This window comes from Bos taurus, chromosome 10 (genome assembly GCF_002263795.3).
Source record: "Bos taurus isolate L1 Dominette 01449 registration number 42190680 breed Hereford chromosome 10, ARS-UCD2.0, whole genome shotgun sequence".
NCBI lineage: Eukaryota > Metazoa > Chordata > Mammalia > Artiodactyla > Bovidae > Bos > Bos taurus.
Genome location: NC_037337.1, coordinates 35,209,292 through 35,234,245, shown reverse-complemented (window position 1 = coordinate 35,234,245; position 24,954 = coordinate 35,209,292). Strand labels below are relative to the sequence as shown.

The following is a 24,954-nucleotide window of genomic DNA, read 5'->3' as shown; positions in this document are numbered from 1 at the left end:
ATTCTGTTGTTTTTGAGATTGCATCCAAGTACTGCATTTCAGACTCTTTTATTGATTATGAGGGCTACTCCATTTCTTCTAAGGGATTCTTGCCCACAGTAGTAGATATAGTGGTCATTGAGTTTTCCAGTCCATTTTAGTTCACTGATTCCTAAAATGTTGATGCTCACTCTTGCCATATCTTGTTTGATCACTTCCAATTTGTCTTGTTTCATTCCAAGTGCACCTAACATTCCAAGTTCTTATGCAATATTGTTCTTTACAGCATTTGACTTTACTTCTATCACCAGTCACATCTACAACTGGGTGTTTTGCTTTGGCTCCCTCTCTTCATTCTTTATGCAGTTATATCTCCACTGATCTCCAGTAGCATATTGGCACCTACCAACCTGGGGAGTTCATCTTTCAGTGTCCTATCTTTTTACCTTTTCATACTGTTCATAGGGTTCTCAAGGCAAGAAAACTGAAGTGGTTTGCCATTCTCTTCTCCAGTGGACCATGTTTTGTCAGAACTCTCCACCGTGACCCACCCATCAGTCTTGGATGTCCCTACATGGCATGGCTCATAGTTTCACAGAATTGGACAAGGCTGTGGTCCATGTGATCAGATTGGTTAGTTTTCTGTGATTGTGGTTTTCAGTCTGTCTACCCTCTGATGAAGAAGGATAAGAGGCTTATGGAAGCTTCCTAATGGAAGAGACTGACTGAAGGGGAAACTGGATCTTGTTCTGATGGGCGGGGCCATGCTCAGTAAATCTTTAATGCAATTTTCTGTTGATGGGTGGAGCTGTGTTCCCTCTCTGTTATTTACCTGGGGCCAAACTATGGTGGAGGTAATGAAGATAAATAATGACAACTTTATAGTCCAAATACATTTCATCTCAAAATTCTCCCCATCAAAGGATCTGATTGCAACTTGCTCAGTTGGGCCTGGGTGCAGGTAAACTGGGTTTGGGGAAGATGTTTCGTTGGTTTGAAGGAGGTGTGAGTGAGTGTATATCCTTGCTCCTACCACCTGAACAGTCTGAAGGGAATTAGATTGTTTTGAGAGAGTTGTGCTATATATACAACAATGTATATGTATATTTTTGTACTATAGTCTTACTGGTTTGCAGCAGAACACTGAGATTCTGAAAATTACTACCACTCCTAGCTGATTTTTTTCCAATAAAAATATTTTGTCCTGCTCGTAGGGTAATGTTCAACTCATCATTGCTTTGATGGAGTTCTCTTTCTCTCAAATAGTGTGTGCCTTCAGGCCTCCTAGTTATCATGTAAAATTACTTTTCCAAGTCTACTAATTGCTTCTCAGATGCTCTTAGTAAGCCAACCCTCCAAAGTTTCTTTAATCAAAATATCACAGTTGGCATATTAGGAATTCTCAGTGTTAATTCCCGTTTTATGTAAGACCTTAGTATATAGTAAATTCGTATCTGATGAATTTATTTTTTCAAGTTACTCTCAACTAATTTTCTTTTTTTTCTTAATATATATTTTGTTGAAGTATAGTTGATTTACAGTGTTTCAGGTTAGCAAGGTAATAAATAAATAGCAAAATGATTCATTTATACATATACACATATATTATTTTTGAAATTATTTTTCATTATAGTTTATTAAAAAATTATTGACTGTAGCTCCCTAATTCAGTTCTTCTTGGGGTAGACTTCATAGAAATATTTTCCCCCTGGTTATTTTCTCTATCATAAAATAACACTTTCTCTACTGTTTTATTTAGTAGTATAAAGTGAACAATGGTATGTTGGAGAGTTTTGATATTTAATTGTAATGAACTTATCACTTTGTCAAGTATTGGGAACTTCTGATTCCACTGCATCATTCAAATAGAATAAAATGAAAACATGAGTTACTGAAGATCATGACTGTAGACTAGATTTATGAACCAGCAGTATTGGCATCCCTCAGGAGCTTGTTAGAGCTGCAGAGTCCCAGACCTACTATATCAGGTTCTGCATTTTAACAAGATGCCCTGCAGTAGGTGTATGCACTCTGAAGTGTGCTGCTGCTGCTGCTAAGTCACTTCAGTCGTGTCTGACTCTGTGCAACCCCATGGGTGGCAGCCCACCAGGCTCCCCCATCCCTGGGATTTTCTAGGCAAGAACACTGGAGTGGGTTGCCATTGCCTTCTCCATTACTGAAGTTTGAGATCTGAATTAGATGGTTTACTAGTCTCTCTATTTTAGGATTATAAAAAAAAATAGCCTATGTGGTGATGGTGAAAATAATATCAGAAAGTATCTTCTTTTCCTGCCTGCTCTAGCCCTGCTTTATCCTCTTGAATTTCATTTTAATGAAGACACTGCCTTCTCCAGACTGTCCTTTTACCTCCCTACCCATCCCACTTTTCCTTCTTGTGTATAACCTTCTTCTTCACCACTGAGAGCAAGCTGTTGCTGCTGCTGCTGCTGCTGCTAAGTTGCTTCAGTCGTGTCTGACTCTGTGCGACCCCATAGTCGGCAGCCCACCAAGCTCCCCCGTCCCTGGGATTCTCCAGGCAAGAACACTGGAGTGGGTTGCCATTTCCTTCTCCAATGCATGAAAGTGAAAAGTGAAAGTGAAGATGCTCAGTCGTGTCCAACTCTTAGCGACCCCATGGACTGCAGCCTTCCAGACTCCTCCATCCATGGGATTTTCCAGGCAAGAGGACTGGAGTGGGCTGCCATTGTCTTCTCCTTGAGAGCAAGCTAGTCCTACTCTTTAGCTCTCTACTACTTTTTCATGGCTAGTATTTTATTTGGAGACATACCTAGCTGGTATGGGATCATCTGTACTTTGTGTACTTTTGATTTTCAGACCTCTCTCTTTGGCATCTGCCTCAGGTCTGCCTGGCATGTAAAGCTATACTGAGTCTATCCCTTAGACAGTGCTTCTTATCTCTGCACATTAGAATCATCAGGTAATATTTAACAACAGGTTAATACCTTGTTTCCATTCCAGAATTAAATAAATTTCTAGGGGTTGGCTCTGGGCATCTGTGATTTTTAAAGCCAGTTTCTGAGGATGGGGTCTGGGTGATTCTGTTGTTTAGTTATGACTAAAACCTGCTCCAGGGTTCCATCGTATTCATTCATTAAGGATGCTGCTCCTAGGTTATCAGGTGAGTAGGACATGATCACTGCTCTGAATTATTTCATAGGATATTGATGAAGGCAGGCACTTAAAGTAGACAATCTCAGCATATGGGGCTAAGTATAAGAGCTTCTGGACAAAGTATTTGGCAACACTAGAGGGAATGACGAACAATTGGAGAGATGGGGAGGTGGCATTTGAATTGAGCTTCTGAGGATGAGTGGTCACTTACTGGGTGAGAAGGAGAGCACTCCAGATGGAAGGACTATCACTTATGAAGATGTGGTGCCGAGGGCTTATCAATCCTCACCTCACACGTGAGACACGGAGGTGCACTTCTCATACATCCCACCTTCTTGTCCATGCTAATATTTCTTCTCCATGCATTGACAGTGTCACTACATTTCTCATTGTACTCTGAAACTCCAAATAATTTGTTGTTAAATATTAGATTGATTTTTAAAGTAATCGCTTTATCGACATCTACCCTAAACACCTGCGTTGCTGCTGCTGCTAAGTCACTTCAGTCGTGTCTGACTCTGTGCGACCCCATAGACGGCAGCCCACCAGGCTCCCCCGTCCCTGGGGTTCTCCAGGCAAGAACACTGGAGTGGGTTGCCATTTCCTTCTCCAATGCATGAAAGTGAAAAGTGAAAGTGAAGTTGCTCAGTCGTGACTCTTAGCGACCCCATGGACTGCAGCCTACCAGGCTCCTCCATCCATGGGATTTTCCAGGCAAGAGTACTGGAGTGGGGTGCCATTGCCTTCTCCAAAACACCTGCATTAATTTCCTACAGTTGCCACAGCACATGATCACAACAAAAATTTATCGTCTCAGAGTTCTGGAGGCCGAAGTCTGAAGTCAAGATGTCAGCAAGGCCACACTCTGCCTGGAGGCTCTATGGAAGGATGCTTCCTCGCTTCTCCCACTGTCTCAGGCTGTTGACATTCTTTGGCTTCTTCGCTTTGTGGCCATATCACTCCAGTCTCTGACTCTGTCTTCACATTGTCATTCTCTCTCTGCACATGTCTCAAATCTCCCTCTGCTTGTCTCTTATAAGGACATTTGTTCATTAATATAGGTCCCACTTGTATAATCCAGGATGCTCTTATCTCAAGATCCTTAATTATATCTGTAAAGATGCTTTTCCCAAGTGAGATGACTTTCATAGGTATCAGGGATTAGGATGTGGATATAACCTTTTTGGGGTAACATTTTAACAATACCATACAATTCAGTGGGTTTTAGAATGTTCACAGAATTTTGCATTCATCACCACTATCAATTTTACAATATTTTCCTTATCCTAGAGAAAAATACCATACCCACTCACAGTCAGTGCCCATTTTCCCCCAACCCCCAGCCCTAGGTGATCACTAACCTACTTTATGACTCTATGAATTTGCCTAGTCTGGACACTTCATATCAATGGGATCATATAATATGTGGCCTTTTGTGTCTGACCCCTTACTTATTATAATGTTTTTAAGATTCATTCGTGTTGTGGCTTGTATCAGTACTTTACTCTTTTATTATTGAATAATATTCTTTTGTGTGAATTTACCACATTCTCCTTATCCATTCATTAGCTGATGGACATTTGAGTTGTTTCTAACTTTTTGGCTGTTATATGTAATTCTGCTATTAATCATGGTGTGCAGGTTTTTGGGTAGATACATATTTTCATTTGGGGCTTCTGTGATGGCTCAGCCATCAGTTAAAAAAAAAAAAAAAGTCTGCCTGCAGTGCAGGAGATGCAGGAGATTGTGGGTTCAATCCCTGGGTCAGGAAGATCCCCTGGAGGAGGGAATGGCAACCCACTTTAGTATTCTTGCTTGAAGAATCCCATGGACAGAGGAACCTGGTGGGTTATAGTCCATGGGGTCACAAAGAGTCAGACATGACTGAGGGATTGAGCTCAAACATGTTTCTCTAGGGGACATACCTAGGAGTAGAATTGCTGGGTCTATGGTAACCTTTCGAGCAGCTGTCAGATGTTCCCCAAGTCAGCTGCCTCCTTTACATTCCCACCAGCAGTATTTGAGGGTTCCAGTTTCTCCTGATTCTCTTTTATTGTCTTTTATTTGGTGCTATTGTCAATTCTGCCTTATATGAAAAGCTTCTTACTAAGATTAGAAGAATTTTTACATTCCACTGCAGTTAGTGTCTCAATTTGTTTCTAACATTGAAGAAATGAAGGGCGATCAGTTCTTATCTACCGTAACTGTCACGTTTACTTCTTGTTTCACCCAGCTTCCTGGAATCTTAGTACAAATCAAATAATAATGATAATAATCATTTTGATGTATGTCTCCAAATTCATAACCATTTTAGTTCAAAACCCAAAAAACTATCCCATAGCTTAAGCTCAGTGAAGGCAAGCCCCTTATCTTTCACTTTTTCTTATAAATTTTGTGTACAGCTTGTGGTGACTGTGCAGTTCAGTTCAGTCACTCAGTCGTGTCCAACTCTTTGTGACCCCATGGACTGCAGCACACCAGACTTCCTGGTCCTTCATGTTCTCTGAGTCAGTGATACCATCCAACCATCTCGTCCTCTGTTGTCCCCTTCTCCTGCCTTCAGTCTTTCCTAACATCAGGGTCTTTTCCAGTGAGTCAGCTCTTCATACCAGGTGGCCAAAGTATTGGAGCTTCAGCTTCAGCATCCGTCCTTGCAATGAATAGTCAGGGCTGGTTTCCTTTAGGATGGACTGGTTTGATCTCCTTGCTGAAGAATCTTGCTCCTCAAGATTCTTCTCCAGCACCACAGTTCAAAAGCATCATTCTTTGGCACTCAGCCTTCTTTATGGTCCAGATTTCACATCCACACATGACTACTGGAAAAACCATGGCTTTGACTAGATGGACCTTTGTTGGCAAAGTAATGTCTCTGGTTTTTAATATGCTGACTAGGTTGGTCAGCAAGTATCTTTTAATTTCATGACCGCAATCACTGTCTGCAGTGATTTTGGATATTTTGAATATTGATTTTAATATTCAATAAATATTAAAATAAATTTAATATTTGCTCTACAGTGGTGCTTGTACAATAAATATTAAATGAGAATGTGACTCGTCTTATGTGTAAAAGGGTTTAATGTTTATAAAACATAGGCTGATAATTTTTCTTAATTATGCGCAGGTATCTGACAAATTTGGTTATTCTTTTTAATGTGCAGATGAACAGGAGACTGAAGATGTGACAGAAGAATGTAAAGAATCTTAAGCACTGACTTGCTGGGTTGTGCTTTTAAGAGAGTTGGTAAATTAAGTTAAACCACATTTTTTTCCAAATTCTTTTAATTCAGTGAATGCATTATAGAGACTATTCCTCAAATGACGATTTTAATGTTTAGATTCTCTCTTTCTGGATCATATTTTGTGGTATTTTTTGAGACTTGTGGTAAATTGCTCACTGGTTTTTCCTCATTGAAATTCCCAGGAAAATTGTTTTTTTATTGCATTATAGAAACCAACATTTTATGTATGTGTGCTATGGTAAAACTAGTTGAAATTTTATGATTGTTTTGTATTTGATATTACACATTACTACTTTGTTGGGGTTTAGACAGGTTTGTTGACCATGACTTGTAGTTTTGCCCTGATTTCCCTTCTTTCCTTCTCTCTATGCCTGTTAAATAAGTATAGCTTGCTGTGAAGAGAAATGATTTTTCCCAACAAAACAATGTTAGGCTATCCTTACTATCTTATTAGTAGTGGTACTTTTCATAAGCAGAAGTTTGACTGAATTATTTAATATATGACGTTTAGTTTGTTATCGTCTTTCAGAGTTTACCTTTTAGAATTCAGCAAATAAAGATCAGCTGGTTTTAAAAAAGCTGTATTACTATTTTAAGAGAGAGGGTTTGTTAGTTACAAGTCAGTAACCTGAATTTATGAGAACATTTTATGTCTTTTCCAAACGATGTGCTTCTGATATTTGATTGATAAGTATGTGTGTGTGTGAGAGAGAGAAAAAGAGAGGGAGAGGGAGGGAGAAAAGAGGAGAGGGAGATAGATGGCGAGGAGATAGTTTATGGCTTTATAGTATATTTCTCCAAATGGTATTTGGGGCATAGTGGACCTTTATGTTACAAAAGTTCAACAGAGGGTAGGAAAGCAGAATGATTACGTAATTAATTTTACCCTTGAAAGGAATGAGACCCTTCCATAGCATGTAAACTGAAGGTACCTACCTCTAACAAAGAGCTGGCAAGCTGAATTTGTATAATATACTCAATAGGCTCCAAATTAAATGAAAGATTACCTTGATAAGAAAGAAAATGTTCTTTAAAAAGCAGTGTTTTTATTTTAAATTTCCCTCTAGACCTGAGTGTTTGCCCCCAGAAATGGTAGAGAAAAAGTATGAAAGAGCAAGAGCTAACTCATTTCAGGAATAAATTTAGGATCTTAAAATTTGAGTTTTTTTTTTTTTTTTTTTTACTTATGATTCCTCAAGAAAACTACTGGCACCACCTTTATTGTAAATTCCCATAGGACCTAGAGTTTATTGCCCTTCAGTCCAACTCTGAAACGCATGACAATAAACTCCTACAGAAGGAGAGAGCTATCACCCTGATGGCATAGTTTAAATTTTTAACAAGTCCTTTATTTCAGTACAACATGATTCGAAGGTCAGTCTTGGAGTGCATATGGAGCATTCCTGGTCAGAAAGCTCCAGGTCCCAGTGTCTTCTGTCCCATCCTGATACTATCAGTTACTTTTGTTTCGTTACTTAAAAGTGAATTCAAATTCTCTCCCAAGACTTCTCCTGCTGAGCTGCTCTGAGAATGAATGGTGTCATGTTTCAAAGAATATTTCTTTCAAATCAGTTTTCCAAAGTTTATAACCAACACCTTCCAGTTCCTGATTCTTCACCTAGATACCATAAAGTGATTTGGCAATTTATACTTATATATGACTATACAATTTATACTTATTTATGTTTCTAGAACGAGAGAGAAAAGTCAATAAGGGGAAAAAAGATTCTGTCTCACTCAGCCTGTCCTTTTTGTGTAATGGACCTCAAAGGGAGATCTTTAGTCATAAAAATTTTTATTCTAAAATTTTTAAAAATTCTTTTTAAAACTAAAAATTGGATGGTATTCTACATTCATGGTTAGTGCACCTGAAGCTCAGGTTCTGCTTTTTGTAAGGCTTTGGCTTTCTCTTCACAAAATAAGTTGATATTTTATGTGTGTGTGTGTACATATATGTGTGTGTGTGTGTATGTGTATATATATATTAGGATTTATTCCCAATTCTCCCTCTCTTAAGTCGTCTTTCTGACCAAAGGCATAGTCACTCTCCAAAATGTGGTATCTATAGAATTTGACCCAGCTTTTCAAGGACACTTTGTCTTTCACTAACATTTCTAAAGCTTCTTCACAGCCTGGTGTCCTCATTCATGGGTCGGAAGATGTAGCTGTGAGTATGTGCTTCACTCCTGTTTTCCTTTTTATTTTCAGGAACAGAACTGGGCTTTGAAAAGGATTCGATAAATGACATTTAGTGACATTAGTAAAATATAAACTTATATCCTTTTGAGTCTCACATCTTGTGGGGGTGGTCATTTCTCATTGCTTGTTTTTAGTATGATAGGCTAATTTATTTTGTTCTTTTATTCCACAAATCCAGCAAATACGTCATCTAAGCAACTGCGTCTTAAATTGTAAAGGAACTGTGAACGTTACTGTTAACTGTGATTTCTTTTTGTGTATGCTCTATTGGCTTAAGGATACAGTTTACCCATACCTCATAACATAAGGCCAGAAATCAAATAAACACGGATACAGTAAGTATAAATATAAATTTCCATATGATTTATTGTTGTTCCTTGTACATAAGAAACAGTAATATACAACTTACACTGCTTTAGAATGTAAAATGGATAAAAATGTGTACAAAAAAGCACATTCCTAGAAAAGTATTGGCAAATAGTAAAAACAGGGAGGAGGGTAACAAGCAAAAAACAAATCAACAAAACAAAAAACGAACAATTCTTCAATTCAGTGTGCAAACATTTTATAAAAATAGAAATACTAACTCTACAGGCAGTATTTCCTGATAAATTATTTAAATAGCATATCTACACAATCTGAGATATCTATTCCAAAGGCATTGAGAAAATAATTTATAAAAATAAAGCAACGGTATACAAGATGATAGAAAAAAAACAACTTTCAGAAAACGTATATAACATTTCAATGCTATTTCCTTACTGGGAATACTTTTCTGCAAAGAATTTTTATACTATGTACAACATTGATTTTTTTTTTTTTTTTTTTTAGGTACTACAGTAGCTTTAAGTTTGTTAGACACTTAAACTCTTTCTGTTTGATCCCAAAATTCTTTACTCAGTCACACAACAAATGAGGTAATATTTGTATACAAGTTTCACCTTTGTCATTTTTTTCTTTTGGAAAAAGGCAAAAATAATAAATGTAGATGCTTTTCATCTCCCTGGAAATAGGCACAAGGGATGGGATAAGACAGTATTAATGGCCTCTTGGCTTTCTTTGCAAACTAAAAACACTTGCAAATGGACAACCAAGTAATTCCACTTGGGAAAAAAAAGGAAAAAAGAATTCCAAATCATCCAGTCTAAGCACAAGGTGAAGAGCAGCTTGCTATGCTGGTTTCCTTGTGCCATTCCTGTGAAAGATTTGCTGATCGATCTCAACTACCTGCTCTCAAACACTTTCCATATGAAACTAGATTCCAGGTAGAACAGAGTTAATAAATAATCTGTATTTACAATCTTACAGTCATAATGACTTGTAGCAAAGATGATATGGATAGTCCTTACGCTTCTTCCTGTTCCATGAATAGTCTTTCAGACAGATCCCCCAGAATAAGTAAAAAATAAATAGTTTACATTGTAAAGTGTTTGTTTAAAACACTAAAAACTACAGTCCAAAAGAGACAACTGGAAAACTCCATGATGTTCAGGAAAAAAAGAGAAAGAAGGAATGTCTTAGTTGATAATTTTGTGCCTTTCTAACCATAAAAATACAAGCATGGCTGCCGTCCCTTGGGAGACAGCCTGGTGCTCGCTGAGATGGTGGGTATTCTTATTTTGCTGCTACATCTGCAGAAGCTACATCTGGAATACAACTGACAATTTCAATAGAACCAAGCTGCAGCAGCTGGCCCTGCCTTGTGTCGGTTTAACTCCGACTCCCTGTTCTGGTCACTACAGGTGATGTGTTAAGGGGTGGAAATCTGGGAGGAAGTCCAGAAGCCAGTCTTTTCCTTCCTTCCCTGCTCCTATTTAAGTGCCTATTTATGTGGGTTAATCAGCTAACACCGGTCAGCATCATGAAATCCAGCAATAGTCTTTCAATCCCCTGAAAATGATTTAGTACCAAAAATGTAACAGTTCCTCCATATTTTCTTCATACAATCATCTCTTGGGTATGCATCCTCCCCTTTGGGCTTTGGCCCCCCCACCCGCCCCCATTCCAGAGGGAGTAGGTCAGGGCTGGTTTTGTTTGTCAATTCTAGTGAGTCCTCCCTTCTCTCACATGCCTGAAAACATTTTGGAGTCCACTGCTCAGAGCTGGCCTCACAGTCGCATTCTGCTCTGACAAAAGCAGAGTGGGACAGGCACCTTCCAACCAAAGCATGTGGATGCTTTTGCTTTTGCAAAAGCCAACCAAAGTCATTGTTTGTCTCCTTGGAAGATTCTTCTCAGTCAGAGGCTGAATGCAGGGTCTGATTTGGAAAATTGCATTTTCTTGAGGCAAGTCACATGTTCTAGGAGTCCACACTCATGCAAGCAGAGAGCAAAGGCAGGCAGCGAGGCGCGATCCTGGGGGTTTTCTAAAGCCCATGGTTCCAGAAGGTGCAATACCAGCATTGGTTATGATCAGTCTTTTGATCAACAGTTTGATGATTAGGAGTCTGTGAAATAAATATATAAACACATAAATATATCAACTAATTCACTGAGGCACTGTCATCTTAATATCCACTAATACATTAACAACCTTGGCACAGCTCTACTTTTATAATGGCAAAGGTATATTTTGAGATTGGTAGTTTATAAAATTACACATTAATGTGTTTGAACACCATTGCGAGGTGTTTGATATAGCATAACCTTCCAGAACTTATGCTCTGCTTTCTAGGCCTTTCATTATTTCATTTTTTATCACTGTGTCTTCAACAGCAAGATAGAAACAACCCCGTGTCTTACACAGCCTTTATATCAGCCTCTTGCATGACCGACGTTCTTGATACTGGTCTGAACTAGGGATTTCACCTACATATTCACTGTCATTTTGCTCCTACCTCTGCATTCATATTTCAGGTCGGAGAAGAACACCATTTCTTGAGAGAAGACGAACAAGCCTAGCCTCCCACCAGCATAGGTTTTGTCATAGATGGGTCCTGAGTCAGCCATGATTTTCTTCCCTTCATACATTACCACTCTGCGGGAAAAAAGGAAATCACCTTAGTGCCACCCCTTACCTTTGGTCCCCTCCTCCCTGCCTGTCAGTATGACTTAAGGGATATTTAATCAGAGCAATCCTACCTGATGAAACCTGTCTTTGGCCTGTGGCTCAGATGCCATCTGTAGGCAGTGAAATCTTTCCAGCCAATGTGACGAGGGTCATGCCACAGTGTGCGCACCTGGAGGAAAAGGAAAAGCAAAGGTTGAAACAGCTTCATTATAAGATTTATGGTAGATTCCATGAAATGGAATGGTACTTGAAATGGTACTTGAAAAGGTACTGAGTTGACCTAAACTAGAGGGCTGCAATGTAGGATTTTTTTCCCCAAGGGCTTTATTGGCTATGTAACCTTGAATGTGCATATCAGCAAAGAGAAGGGACGTTGACATTTTTGTTTGTTTGAAGAGGCTAAAACAAACAGTTTGAGCCTTTTGATTTCAAGTGAGCTACCCTCTCAGACGCTAGGATGGTTTTTGCAATGCAGAGCTTAATGCTACAGTTGGTGATGCTGGGAACGTGATGTCTAAGACTCCCTGGTGGGAGGCTTGGCCAAACACAGCCTCCCTTCCCCTCCTGCAGGGTGCTGTTCTCACCTGGCCAGAGGTGTTTCCTGTGTGCCACAGGGCATTCCGCAGGTGCTCGCCAGGCCCCGTGGTGGAGTTTACAACCTTCACGGAAAGTCCAGAGTACCCCTGAGCCCTCGTGGGGTTGGTGTCCCAGTAGGACTGAGTGACTTGCTTCCACATCACAACATAGAAGCGGCTGCTGGACTGGTAGCCAAACACAAAGCCGGCATAGTCGTCATCCCTCTCGGTGTTGATGAAGAAGGTGCCACTGAAGTCCACGGCGTTAAATTCGTCATAACCTGGAAGAGGAGGCCACACCCAGGTTAAAACCTGCAGCCTTCAGGAGGTTCTCTGTCACATTCCCAGCCATTTTTAGCACGCATGGGGACACATGCAACTGCCTGCTTTTACATTGGCTTCTTTCCCCTGTACACACTGGCCTTTCGTTTGAAGAACTCTCTACTCACCTACAGCAAGTCCAGGGTCACAGTTGACAGTCTGGACGAGTTCTTTACCCTGATGGCGTACAACCCAGTTAGGGTCATTCTGGGATGTCCCTTTGGGATCTAGAGGAATCATCTGGAATCGGCGGAAATCAGTCTCACTGATATCAACATTTTCGGGACAGATGTCATCAATGTCTGGCACCTTGTCCTGGTCAAAATCATCTTTGCAAGCATCACCTCGACCATCACCTAAAGGCAGAAAGGCAAGAGTTCAGTGAAATTCCAAAATACCATTACTGGTGCTAGAAATTCCCTGTCTTGTCAAAGTTAACATTCAGTCTCTTCATCCTCAAATGTATTCAGCTTTGTTTTTATTTCCTCAATCCAGACAGCCATGGTTTCAGTTACTCGCTTTAAAGGTGGCTCCAGTGACTCACCATCAGAGTCCTTCTGGTCAGGATTGGGCACCAGCCTGCAGTTGTCCCGGTCATCAGGAATGCCATCATTGTCGTCATCATGGTCACAGGCATCGCCTTTGCCATCCTTGTCATGGTCAGCCTGGTTGGCGTTGGGCACGTAGGGACAGTTGTCCAGATTGTTCTGGTGGCCGTCTTCATCAATATCCTGATTGTTGTCACAGGTGTCTCCAATGCGGTCCGAGTCAGAGTCGAGCTGAAAGAGCCAGAGGGTGAGTTGGAAATGTGAATCACTGATGCTAAAGAAAACTTACGGAGATTCTCCAGTGTCTGATAAGACCAGTGAGGTTTCACATCTATATCAACAAATCTTAAATGTTTTATTCTTGATCCTTGTATGTATTAGACAGTTTTTAAAGGGATATTTGAAAGTTCTTTTAAAATAGAAAACTTTCTAAATAAAATTAAATAGAAAGCATCATTTCATCACTAAGGATAGAATGCCATATTAACTACTTATATCTTAATAGATGAATTGAATGCTCTGGGTACAATTTATGTTCTATTCAAATTTTCAGTTAGGAAATTGTTGACACGTCAACTTCTACTCCAGGTCATTAAATCATGGCAACATGCGCTGCTTTTCATACATACTGGGTAACCTGTATGGTGGGATAAATCATTTTCTTCTCTTTTCGGTATTTGGTTTTACACATCTAGTCCAAAAGGATTGTCCAGTGTTGGCTCAGGTAAAGTCAAAATTCTAATTTTTTTCAAAACCATATTTCTCAGAGTACCTTTTTTACCTTATTCATTACATATGGAATGCTTACAGATTATTTATACAGAAATTACAATTTTGCTTGCCAGTATTTATGCTCTTTGCCATTAAGATTTGTACATGATGAATTGTTATAAATTTTATTATCATCTGAAGAACCAACACCTTATCCAGGGAGGTTAAATGGCACTGAGGTTTAATTTACAGTAAGACTCAAATTCAAAACAGATAACCCTCAATGCCTTTTGATCAAGAATGCTATCCCAAATCATTCATGCTTTCCTCTATTTCCCCAAAGCAGTTCATCCTGGTGCTTTTTGTTTTAGAGAAAGTCGTAGAGCAAATAGTAGGAGAGTTTCTGGATTCCTCCAGAAATTAGCTGGCTTTATCATTTCTTGAATCTTTTAAAAAATATTTGCATTTATAAAAAGGTGGTTTCTAAATTTCCAGAATAATGGCTTTTAGGGGAAAAAAAAAGCCCTAAGTTTCACACCGAGAAAATAATGATGAGCGATTATACCAGAAAAGAAACACCTTCAGACATGGAACTTGTTCTGGCTATGTCTGTTTGCAGCACTCCGTAGCACCGGTACAGAATTATGTGTTTGCAATGCCAAAACACTTGAAGAATGACAAAGAAATCCCTGGATTTCTTTTCTTGCAGTCAGATTATATCATGAGCCATGAAAATGGCTGTGTATCTTGCTTAGGGATATTTTCTTCCATCTCTTAGTTTCAGACATGATTAATATTTCTGTACAGTTGTCAGTCACAGATTTCTGCTTTGTATAATTTATCTTAACAATGGTAGATTCCACTGAGCAAATCATGTGGGCTTCTTATAGAGGATAAGATTGAAGTTACAAGACTGTCATGCTAAAGACCTATGGAACTCTGCAAAGAGCTTAGGTCAGGCAAACTGTTCACATGAAAATGCTGTAATTGGCTATGAGATCACTGATAGCCGTGGTAGTGAAAGTTTTTGAACTTAAACTCTTCTATTTTTAAAAGTGGTTTAGAAAGGGATATTCTAACAGTTTACTGAAAGATTCTGAAAGGAGTCTACGTACCTGGTCTGGATTGTGTTCCAGGGGGCAGTTGTCACACTGATCACCAACCCCGTCCATGTCAGTGTCTTTCTGGTCCACATTGTAGACATACTGGCAGTTGTCCCGTTCATTGAGGATACCTGCAGAGAACACGGGACAGATAAGAGCTGGAATCTTTAGCCTCAGCTGTTTCAACCAGACTGCACACTAACAGCCAGCGCTGTTCAAGGCTGAGAGCTGAATGCCGTCACAGCTGCCTACGGGCTGGCTGGAATCAGGTAGCGCCTTACCGTCCCCATCAATGTCAGCTGCACAGGCGTCTCCTTCCCCATTGTTATCTGTGTCAGCCTGGTCTGGGTTGTGGTTGTAGGGGCAGTTGTCACAGCGGTCTCCCACGTCATCTCTGTCATAGTCGTACTGGGCTGGGTTGTAATGGAATGGACAGTTGTCCTGCCAAGAGAAGAAGCAGAGCATTGTACAACTTGGTCCATGAAACTAGCCTCAAATCACATGCATAATATATATAAAACCGTGAAAATCTGCAACAATCATTTTCTACTTGGTGGATATACTAAGTCCCCTGTAAAATGATCACTGCAAAAGTTAAAAGCCAGGACATAATGAATGAAAAATGAATTTCTGTTGGTTATGAGTCAGTGAGATGTAAATAGAAACTCAACATCTCCATTCTCGGTGCAAGCAGAGAAAACCTTACTGTGACCTAAAGACATTTGAAACCAATATGGGGAGCAAAGTGTCATTTGCTCACACATAGTAACTTTTTGCTCCAACTAGGGGAAAGGCAAGCTATGATGAAAAATAAAACCCTCATTTAAAAATTCTCTTGGCAACATTTATATCTTAAAACTACAGAATCACAATGAATAATTTCTGATGACTAGATATCAGTAATTTTGTTGAATCTTAAGGGTTACAGGCTGTTGCTGAACACAAAAGCTGAAAGAGGAATGGAAAACAATTTTACCCTGTCATCTGGAATCTTATCATTGTCATCGTCATCATCGCAGGCATCGCCGATTCCATCCTTGTCATAGTCTTCCTGCCCTGAGTTGGGAAGGTTGGGGCAATTATCCTGGAAAGAGAAGACACACTGCAGCTGCAGTTTGCAAGCCTTTTGCTCAGCTCATGCACTAAAGCGTGCACCGAAACACTGCAGACAGAACTGAATACTACTTTGTGACAGCAAGTATTTTCAATGGGAAGACAAAAAAGTTTGCTTGGAGGAGCTATACACACACACACACACACACACACACGCACACACGCACACACACACACACAAATACTTTGTATAAATGTTCTAAACTTTATATATGCTGGGAACATGGGTCATGCTCTGCTGGCATTTGGTAGAGAAATGAACTTTTTTTGGACAACATAATCGACTGTGGAACACAATTGCCCAAAGGGCCTGTCCCATTCATGTTCTTGGCATGAAGTGACTTAATAAGAATTAGTGTTCCTCTGCCTTTGGATGATTTGATCTTTCAGTTCCATTCCCCAAGTTTAAGCAATTCCTCAGCTCATCCCCTTGATGTGGTTTCTGGAGGCGGGTGAGGGCGGGCTACCTTTCTGCAGTGGTAAGTTGCGTTGGCCACGCACAGCAGGTCCTCATTGGGCCAGCCGTCCAGGTCTGTGTCCTCCCCGCAGATGATGCCGTTGCCGGCGTAGCCAGGCTTGCACTCGCAGCGGTACATGGGGTCGCTGTAGTGGCCCAGGTAGTTGCACTTGGCGTTCTTGTTGCAGTCGTGTGTCCCGTCTGTGCAGGGGTTTCGGGGCTTGCATACCTGAAGGCACAACATTCTCAAGTTAAGGCAGAGCCTTGGAGGGTCCCCAGCTCCCCACTGCCTCTGGACAGAGATCCATGGGAAGAGTGCGAGTCCTCCCCATCCTCCCCTGGGAATGTCGATGCCAGGTTATAGGCTGACATGGCTTTATGTGTGTTTTCCTTGAACTTGCACATCACCCTGGCACTTACAAATCCATCCACTCACAACTCACTCCAGAGCAGCATGGTCAAATGTGATGGACCAATTTTCTCTGCTGGATGAACAATTCATTTTCTAGTCCTGTTTCTAAAAGCCAGATTGACACTCACCCCCTTCCCTACTTTCCCTGAAGGGTGTGAGAGGACATTCCCTGCATTCATGCCCCCCCCCCCAACTCCCATCTACTAGTCCCCTCTGCTCTACCTGCTTGTTGGCGGTGGCATGTTCCACGCCCCGGCCAAAGGGCTGCGAGCCAGTGAAGCGCGGTGGGCAGGGCAGGCAGTTGTAGCCGGGGTCTGTGTTCTCACACCTGTGCTCTCCATTGTGGTTGAAGCAGGCATCAGGGACTTCTTTGCACTGTGGAAGAAACAGGTTTGTTCATGTTTAGAGAATACTGCCACAAGAAGTGACCAAGGCAGATGAGATGCTTTCCTAGGTCTGGTAGCTCCCAGCTCCTCACCTCATCAACGTCTTTGCACTCGACTCCATCTCCACTATAGCCTGGGGGACAGGCACCACACTTCCAGCTGCCATCAGGGTAGCTGGTACACTGGACACCAGCAAAGCAGGGATTGGACAGGCATCCGTCTGAGATAAGAGTGACAGGCAAATGTGGGTCTCAGCTGCTGTTACTGCCATTCTGGTCACTTTAAATGGGGGTATAATATTGTAAGGTCTGTGTAACTGCTAACTTTTGAGATTATGTTGTCCATCTGGCATTTTAATCAAACCACTCAGGACCATCCAAACTGAACCCCCATGAAAGCTGACCATGCCATTAAGTGGTTTTGTCCTGGGCTGCCTGGGCTGTGTGGCTTACCAATGGGACAGTCCTGCTTGTTGCAGATCTGGTTTTCTGTCACATCACCAATGCAGTCCTTGCCTCCAAACTGGGGTGTGGGGTTGTTGCAGAGCCGGCTACGTTTCTGTACCCCTCCTCCACAGGTGACAGAACAGATGTCCCATGGTGACCAAGGTCCCCAGCCTCCATTGACTGTAAGAAAATGAACCACAGGCCAAAGCTAAGACCAATTTTCAAACACTTTACCTTCATAGGAGACTCTCCTGAGTGTGTTCAAGAAACCTCCATGACCCTGACACATGGTAAGGATGTCTGGGAAGAGGGTGAGTCTGAAATGGTTCTATTTGTCGTTAGAAGAAGCTGCTGTGCCCTGCAGGGCTGTGCTTCTGTTTGTTTCTCTAGGAGGCAACCTCCCCCCATCCGTGACTCATGGATGCCAGGCAGCCAGCAGGATGGAGCTGCCAGCATCATGCCGGGGGATGCATGCACTTACTGGGGCAGGAGTCTTTCTGGCAGGCTTTGGTCTCCCGGGCTTTGCCCTCACATGGCTTCCCATTCATCTGGGGGCTGGGGGAGTTGCAGAGCCGGATCCTTGTGATCACACCGTCTCCACATGTTACGGAGCAAGATGACCATGGGGACCAGTGGCTCCAGCCGCCATCCTGTTTAACTAAAGGACAAACCTGATGGTTATATGGTGCTTCCCACAAGCCAAGCTCTATGTTAACTCTTTAAATGCATCCTCTAAACCAAATCTTCAAACTCGCCAAACTAAAAATCTTTAAACTATTTTTACCCCCAATTTACAGATAAGGAAAGAGCCTCAGAGAGGACAAGCTGTGCTCAGGGGCTCACAGATAAGGCAGAGAACTGGGATTAGATCAGAGCCTAGAACCTGTGCCCTCAACCTCTGTGCTCTGGAGTTGCTATTGGTGACAACAGGGACAAGTCAGGTCTCTACATCCCCAAGTGGCCAAACACTTACATCTCTTGTCACACTCCTGGATGTGGCAGGTCCGCGTCTGCACAGAGGAGCCCTCGCATCTGTTGTTGAGGCTGTCGCAGGAGCGGCCACGCTGCTGGATTCCATTGCCACAGGTCACAGAGCAAGAGGTCCACTCAGACCACGGGGACCAGCCGTCGTCTGCAGAGTCGCTGGCTGCTGAGCAAATGGGTGCATTTAGTGTGTTATCATGAAAACAAGCTATTCTTTGGACTGCTCTGCTCAGGACTTTCTTCCCATTCCAGAGAGTGAAAAGCAATATATTTGTTAGGCCAATGGCCAAGTGGTCATTCTGTGCACAGCTTTGGGGTAATTGCATGCTTTGCCTGGGTTGGTATAGCTGAACCTTTCCCCCACATGTTTCTAGTCATCCTCGCCTCCTTCTTCCAGTCTGGATTTAAAATGAGTTTCCCTTTTTTGACTTAAGATGTCTTGGTAGGCATTTCTAGCCCCAGGCTTCCAAGAATACTTGGGTTTTAGGCAACTTATAGGAGTCACTTCTGACTTTCAGGAGAGCCCATGTGTTTGGCAGATGAATCTGAAGGCAGCGGAGCCACTGTTGGCTCTGGCCCTGGATCAGTCATAAGGTCAGTCAGCGGGTGGCTCCTCTCACCCTAGCATTTGGGGCCTTTTCTGCACATATTTTCATAAGAGGGAAGTGTGTTTGTTTACCATCTGCCCAGGCGCCATGACTACAATCACGTTCTGTATCTGACAGGAGATAGAACTTGTTTTCTCTTGCCATCAGTTGGAAGTTTTCCTAGTAATTCCTGACTCAAAATTCAGTGCTCTGCTAGCCCCTAGCTAGCCTTGTTCCCTTTAACCCACATCTGAAGTGAATGCTGAACAGAAAGCAATGTACAAATGATTATGACAGTTCCAATGTCACTGATATCTCTGAAGGGAATTGGTTCTTCTGAGCTGTGATCCGTGTGTGTAGGAAACGGGGAGTGTGGGGGGTGTGGATGTGAAGGGTGAGTGCTACTTTCCTGTTTTATGCATCTTAGTTGTGATAAATCATTTCTATGACTTGTACTTACTACAGTGTCTCAGCAAAGTGATTAATTATACTGTCAGCAAAACCAGTACCAGATTGGGTACCATGAAACAATACAATTTCTTACAGAGCCCTGAGACTCAAACTACTATTTTTTCTTAGGTCTCCTATGCCTGTAGATAAAATGGGTAGAACTTTCAGGCCCAGTTAAGTCCATCAATTTCTCCAGTGAGCAGATTTTTCTTGACTCTAGGCCATAAGGTCAGATTCTAAATCCAGTTAACTTAAAGCTATTGCTGCTACCAATTCATCTCTTCTTTTCTCAAAGCACAGAATCATACTCAATAAACTATACTAAGGTTATTGTCTACACCATAATCCAGGGGGGTAATTAAGTTTAGTCATAATGGCATTTTTTTGGCTCTATACAGCAGACAAGCCATCAGCTAACCAGATGCTGCAGCAAGAAACTGAATGAAAACGTGACAGAGATGGGACTGGGATTCCAGCATTATGCACAATTGATCCAGTCGCTGAAGCATGGTTATGCAATCTTAGGAACTTACGCCAGCACCGTGGGCAGCATTCTCCATCCGGAACTGTGGCATTGGAGCAGGGCATGATGGGACAGGACACTTTTTTGCAGATGGTAACTGAGTTCTGCAGGGCAACAGTGAAGGAGAAATGGGTACTAAGCATATTGCAAGCAGAAGCGTACATACTGCAACATTTCAATTACAAGCTGAAATGTTGTCTGGGCTATAAACGCTCTAGTGGAATGATTTTAATAGAAGATCTGCCTGTCTTTGGCAGCCACCAGTACTGTGGAGACAGTTCTAGTGCTGCTTACTTGTCACTCCATCCCTCTAGAATTCTTCTTAATTGCCACTTAGTCACTTCTTCATGCACAGAACAGCATGAATTTATGCAGTTGGAACCACCTAATATCATGAGTCAGATCTGTTACTCTGTGTCTAAAGTCAAACTCCTGAAACTCAGCCAGGACTTAAAAATTTTTTAATTACATCTTTATGGGGAAAAGAAGATCAATGAGCATCTTACTTTCTCATATATAAATATGGCTTTATATAATATTGGACAAGAATGGGAATTTAGTAAAGGTGACTCCCAAATCCAGCAATCCATGATTTGTAGTTAAGCTTGACTTTGCTCAATGAGCCAGTAACACCCCCCAAATCCCTCTGCCCCTGGCGTTAGGTAGCGGGTGAGCCAGAAGGACACATACGCTGCAGGCAGTACCATCTGAGGTAAGTGGATAGTTCTAACGACGTTGGGCTAAGTGATTTGAACAGCAGTCAGTACCGTATTAAAGAATCTCCATGTCATAGCTGAATATGAATCAGGTTTGGGGGAGAAAAGTTCAACTCGGTTTTACTTACCTGATATTCAACACTTAGCTTTTGAACTAAAGCAGGTAAGTTACCGAGATATTTAAATAGATATATTCTTTTAGATATTACTCTTAGCCTATGGTATAATTAAGACTTTGAAAACCTCTGAGCATTTAAACGATTTTATAGATGTCATAACTGCATCTTAAGAAAGAGACACCACTTGGGTATCCAGCCATGGAACATGAACAGAGCCTCTGCAGCCATCTGGCTGTCTCTTCAGAGAGTGCGCCATCCGTTCGTGTCGCAGTCCGTTGAGAGCCTTACCTGGCAGCGACACTCAGTGCAGCTGTCCACCGTCCACTCGTCGCCAGTCCTGTACTGCACTCCGTTGTGGTAGCAGAGTGGGGGCCTCCTCAGCTCGTTGGCCAGCTCTTTGTTCTCTTCGGTCTAAAAGGGGGAGAAAGGTTATTAGCATCGAGCCTCACTTTCAGTCCCTCAGCATCATCAGGGATACACATGCAGGGGCTCCTGCTAACAGGGGGCGGGTGGAGGCCACTGACCACTTTGCGGATACTGTCCTGCAGCGTGGTCACGATGGTGCGTAGACCCCTGAGCTCCAGGACCATGCTGGACAGCTCGTCACATGAGATGCCACAGATGGCTTGCAGGTCCTTTGTCTTGTGGCCAATGTAGTCGGTGCGGATGGCAGGGCTGGACCCATTCACCACGTTGTTGTCAAGGGTGACAAAGACACTGGTAGCTGCCAAGGAACAAAGGAAGACAGTGAGGAAAGTAGGAGAGTATCTTCAAGTAGATGCTCCCACCAGCCATCCCCTGGGCATCCTAAGTGTAAAACACATTTCATTTTGGGTGAGGGACGCAAAAGGAGGGGACCGTTGAGTGTGGAAAACTGTTTGAGGTCACCTTTATATAAAGGTAACTATGTTACCTGGGGTAATTTTTGCACAATCACCATTGCTTAAGTTTCTCAGCTTGTTTTGGGTGGAATGCCCTCAGTTCCCCATATGCCCTAAAAACAGAGGGATACTTACAGCTGGAGCAGCCTTTGTTCCTGAGGATGTCTTCTGGTGTGGTTCCAAAGACAAACCTTACATTCTGCAGCACCCCCTGTGAGCAGAGGATATACAGTGTTTGTAGAGTGTTGGTGGGGCCCGGGGGGGTCGGTGGGAGGGGGGACTGTTTACGCTAGAAGGAGCACACAACAGATGTTCTAAAATTTGAAAAGAACTCCCTTTCAAGATCACCGTGTCAAAATAACACCAAGTAACTGTTGGTGAATTGCCAAATTCACGGGAATTGCAAAATAACTTCAAAAATCTTAATTGTCTCTTCTGCCAAGTCTGCAGTCTTTTACAAAGAATTCAGTTATCGGCCTACTTGGGGATACAGGAAATGGAATCTGATATTGAGACCGGAGGATACAATGACACTCTCCAGTGTCAAACAGTTAAATGTGGGAGTTTCAAAGCCACAGACCCAAAGATCTAGAGGTTTAAGCAAGGAAGACACTGCAGCAGCAAATAGCCACTATTTTAATCTTTTCTTTGGGATCGGTTACATCCCCATGAGGAAGCAAATAGCCAAGTGGTATTTATCCTGCTCATAAAAAGTATCCACTTCAAGCAATATTATAATTGGTGCAATGCATTTGAAACTATTTTCTTGAGAAGAGCATAAAGAGTATTTAAGGTTTGAATAGGCAGTTACAGGAAAACCATTTCTTGTTTCCTTTAGAGGTTTTCAATGTCTGACCCCTAGGACACCAGCACCAACCTCACCTTGGAACTGGTTAGAAATGTAAATTATCAGGCCCCATCCCAGACCTATTGAATCCAAAACTCTAGGGGTGGGATGCAGCAGTATACATTTTAGTAAGCTCTCCAGGTGATTCTGATGCTCCCTACTGTGTGAGAACTACTGCTTTAGTGCATAGGCAATATTTCCTATACTGGAACCCCTGCCTCTCTTGTTATCACACTCCTGGTCATAAGCTGCCTAGCAGTTGACCCCGTGGATCAGGAATCAAAGCGGCCTCACCTGGAAATTGTCGTTGACACCTCCTTTGGCAATGCGGAGCCTGGCGATGCTGGCCAGGTCCCTGGTGAAGATGCTCTGGATGGGGACATCCAGCTCCGCATTCTCCATCTTCTCACAGTCGATGTACAGCTGGGCCCTGTCCTCCTGCACAAACAGGGTGATGCTCTTCCACTGGCCAGTCGCCAGGAGTGCTTCTTCCACCGACACCACATGCTGCTTCCCCTGCACGGTCAGGCTCAGGTCCAGGGTGCCCGCCTTGCCATTGGAGATCACGCTGAAGACCTGGCCAGAGTGGTCTTTCCGCTCCACAGCCAGCAGGGTACCCCGGGTCTTCTTCATTTGCCTCAGGGAGGCCAGGAGGAGGAAACCTTTCTCCGCCCGCACAGCATCCACTAGGTCTTGGAACTTCTTGTCAGGCACAGGGGGGATCAGGTTGGCATCCTCGATGCGGAAAGCTGGGCTAGAAGGGTCAGGGCCCTTCACCAGTCGGCGCCCAGAGCCCTTGCGGGCAGCTCCGGTGAGTTCAAAGATGTCAAACACACTGTTGTCTCCCCCAGACTCTGTTAGACAAGAGCAGGATACGTGGTGAGCGCTCTGGGTTGGGGGTGGGGTGGAGGCTCAGCTCTGGGGGGTGGAGGTGAGGCAGAGGGCTGGAATGAAAGCTCTTGACAGCCACTGGAAGAGCTAAATAAAGGGCACGGTCAGAGGCAACCGGCATCCTGAGGTTTGGTCAGGGCTCAGGGGAGAAGCAGCTGAGAGAGGAGTGCACAGGGAGGGAAGCGCACCTGGGGTAACCCGACCTCCTCCTCTTCCCTCCCCCCACACAAGATATTATACAGACTCACCTGGAATGCGGTTGGAGCCGCAGGCATGCAACAGGAGCAGGACACCGAGTCCCCAGGCCAGCCCCATGGTGGAGCTATTTGTGCCCAGCAAGGAGCCTGCAGCAAGGAGCACAGAGCCCAGGGTCAGAGGCTGCCAAGCAGGGAGTGTGGGCAAAATCCGGCTGGCCTTGGAGCTGGGGATCCCTGGGGATCCCCCTTTGGGCCCACATTTGCTGGAAGGAGGGGCAACCGTATTTACTTTGGAGAGAGCATCAGGAAGAAAGTAAGAGTTGAGGGGAGATTACCGCTTTAAACAGGTGTTGGGGGCAAGACCAACCACTGAGGAGGGGTTTTTCCTTGAGAGTTAAGGGTAAACACTGGACCAGGAGATGTAGTTTAGGGGCGCAGGGAGGCACAGTCCTTTTCTAGAGGACTGATAGGACTCGGGGAAAAGAAGAAAATCTTGGGGTGTCCTGGTGGGTTAGTCTGTGAACCCCAAGGCTGGAGAGAATGGCTCTGGAGCCCTTCCACAAGAAGAGTCCCCCAGAGGCTGGGAGCGATAGTATGGGGAAGGCAGAAAGTATTGAGATCCGGGGTTCCGGAGGCGCTGAAGCCTGGGAGCTCCAGGTGGCTGGCCAGGGCAGCACTCGTCCTCGGCGACCGTCCGGGAGTCCTTACCTGTGCGGACGCGGATGCAGCGGCCGGGGCCGGCGACAAGGGCGCAGCGACGGGATAGAGCGCTGGAGAGGCGCGGGGTGGAGGCCGTGGATTCGGAGGCTGCGGCTGGGAGAGCTCGCCAGGGTGGGCTCTCAGCGGCCGGCCCGAGTGGAGTGGCTGGCGAAGCGGAGGAGCCGCGCTCTTTTAAAGGGGCGCTCACATTCCTGGGGTTTCCTCTGACCAATGAGAGGCCGCGGGGCAGGAAGCGGGAGGGGGGCCAGTCTGGGTTCCTCTCTCCGCCCCCCGCTGCCTGGCGCACAACTTTCCAGCTAGAAGGTGGAAGGGGGGCGGCGGGGGTCGGGGCCTAGGAGCACTGGAACTTCTCAGAAAAATAGGTGCCCGCCCACGCGGCCTTGGCGCTCACGGGCTCAGCACTTTGGCT

The 24,954-nt window shown here is 43.4% G+C and overlaps 2 protein-coding genes across 4 annotated transcripts in view; one reads left to right on the top strand and one right to left on the bottom strand.

Moving 5' to 3' along the window:
- FSIP1 (fibrous sheath interacting protein 1) overlaps positions 1 to 9,115 on the top strand; it is a 211,105-nt gene extending 201,990 nt beyond the window's left edge. The window contains exon 12 of one of the 2 annotated variants that reach the window (XM_010809205.4): positions 6,270 to 9,115. In XM_010809205.4, the coding sequence (XP_010807507.1) occupies positions 6,270 to 6,316 (47 nt within the window). In that variant the 3' untranslated portion in view covers positions 6,317 to 9,115. The remainder of the gene's footprint in view (positions 1 to 6,269) is intronic. The other variant, NM_001193138.2, reaches the window with a different exon arrangement.
- Positions 8,890 to 24,691, bottom strand: THBS1 (thrombospondin 1). 2 transcript variants are annotated; one of them, XM_024997243.2, is made up of 22 exons: positions 24,534 to 24,691; positions 23,877 to 23,972; positions 23,032 to 23,591; positions 22,026 to 22,101; positions 21,534 to 21,733; positions 21,298 to 21,420; positions 20,185 to 20,278; positions 18,604 to 18,780; positions 18,112 to 18,288; positions 17,637 to 17,810; positions 17,277 to 17,404; positions 17,021 to 17,173; positions 16,397 to 16,615; positions 15,793 to 15,900; positions 15,098 to 15,257; positions 14,829 to 14,947; positions 12,999 to 13,233; positions 12,583 to 12,810; positions 12,143 to 12,414; positions 11,630 to 11,727; positions 11,386 to 11,525; positions 8,890 to 10,995 (listed from the first exon to the last, which is right to left on the bottom strand). In XM_024997243.2, the coding sequence occupies exons 2-22, from the start codon at positions 23,941 to 23,943 to the stop codon at positions 10,988 to 10,990; spliced, it is 3,516 nt and encodes a 1,171-aa protein (XP_024853011.1). In that variant the 5' UTR covers positions 23,944 to 23,972; positions 24,534 to 24,691; the 3' UTR covers positions 8,890 to 10,987.
- Positions 24,692 to 24,954: the final 263 nt, after the last annotated feature.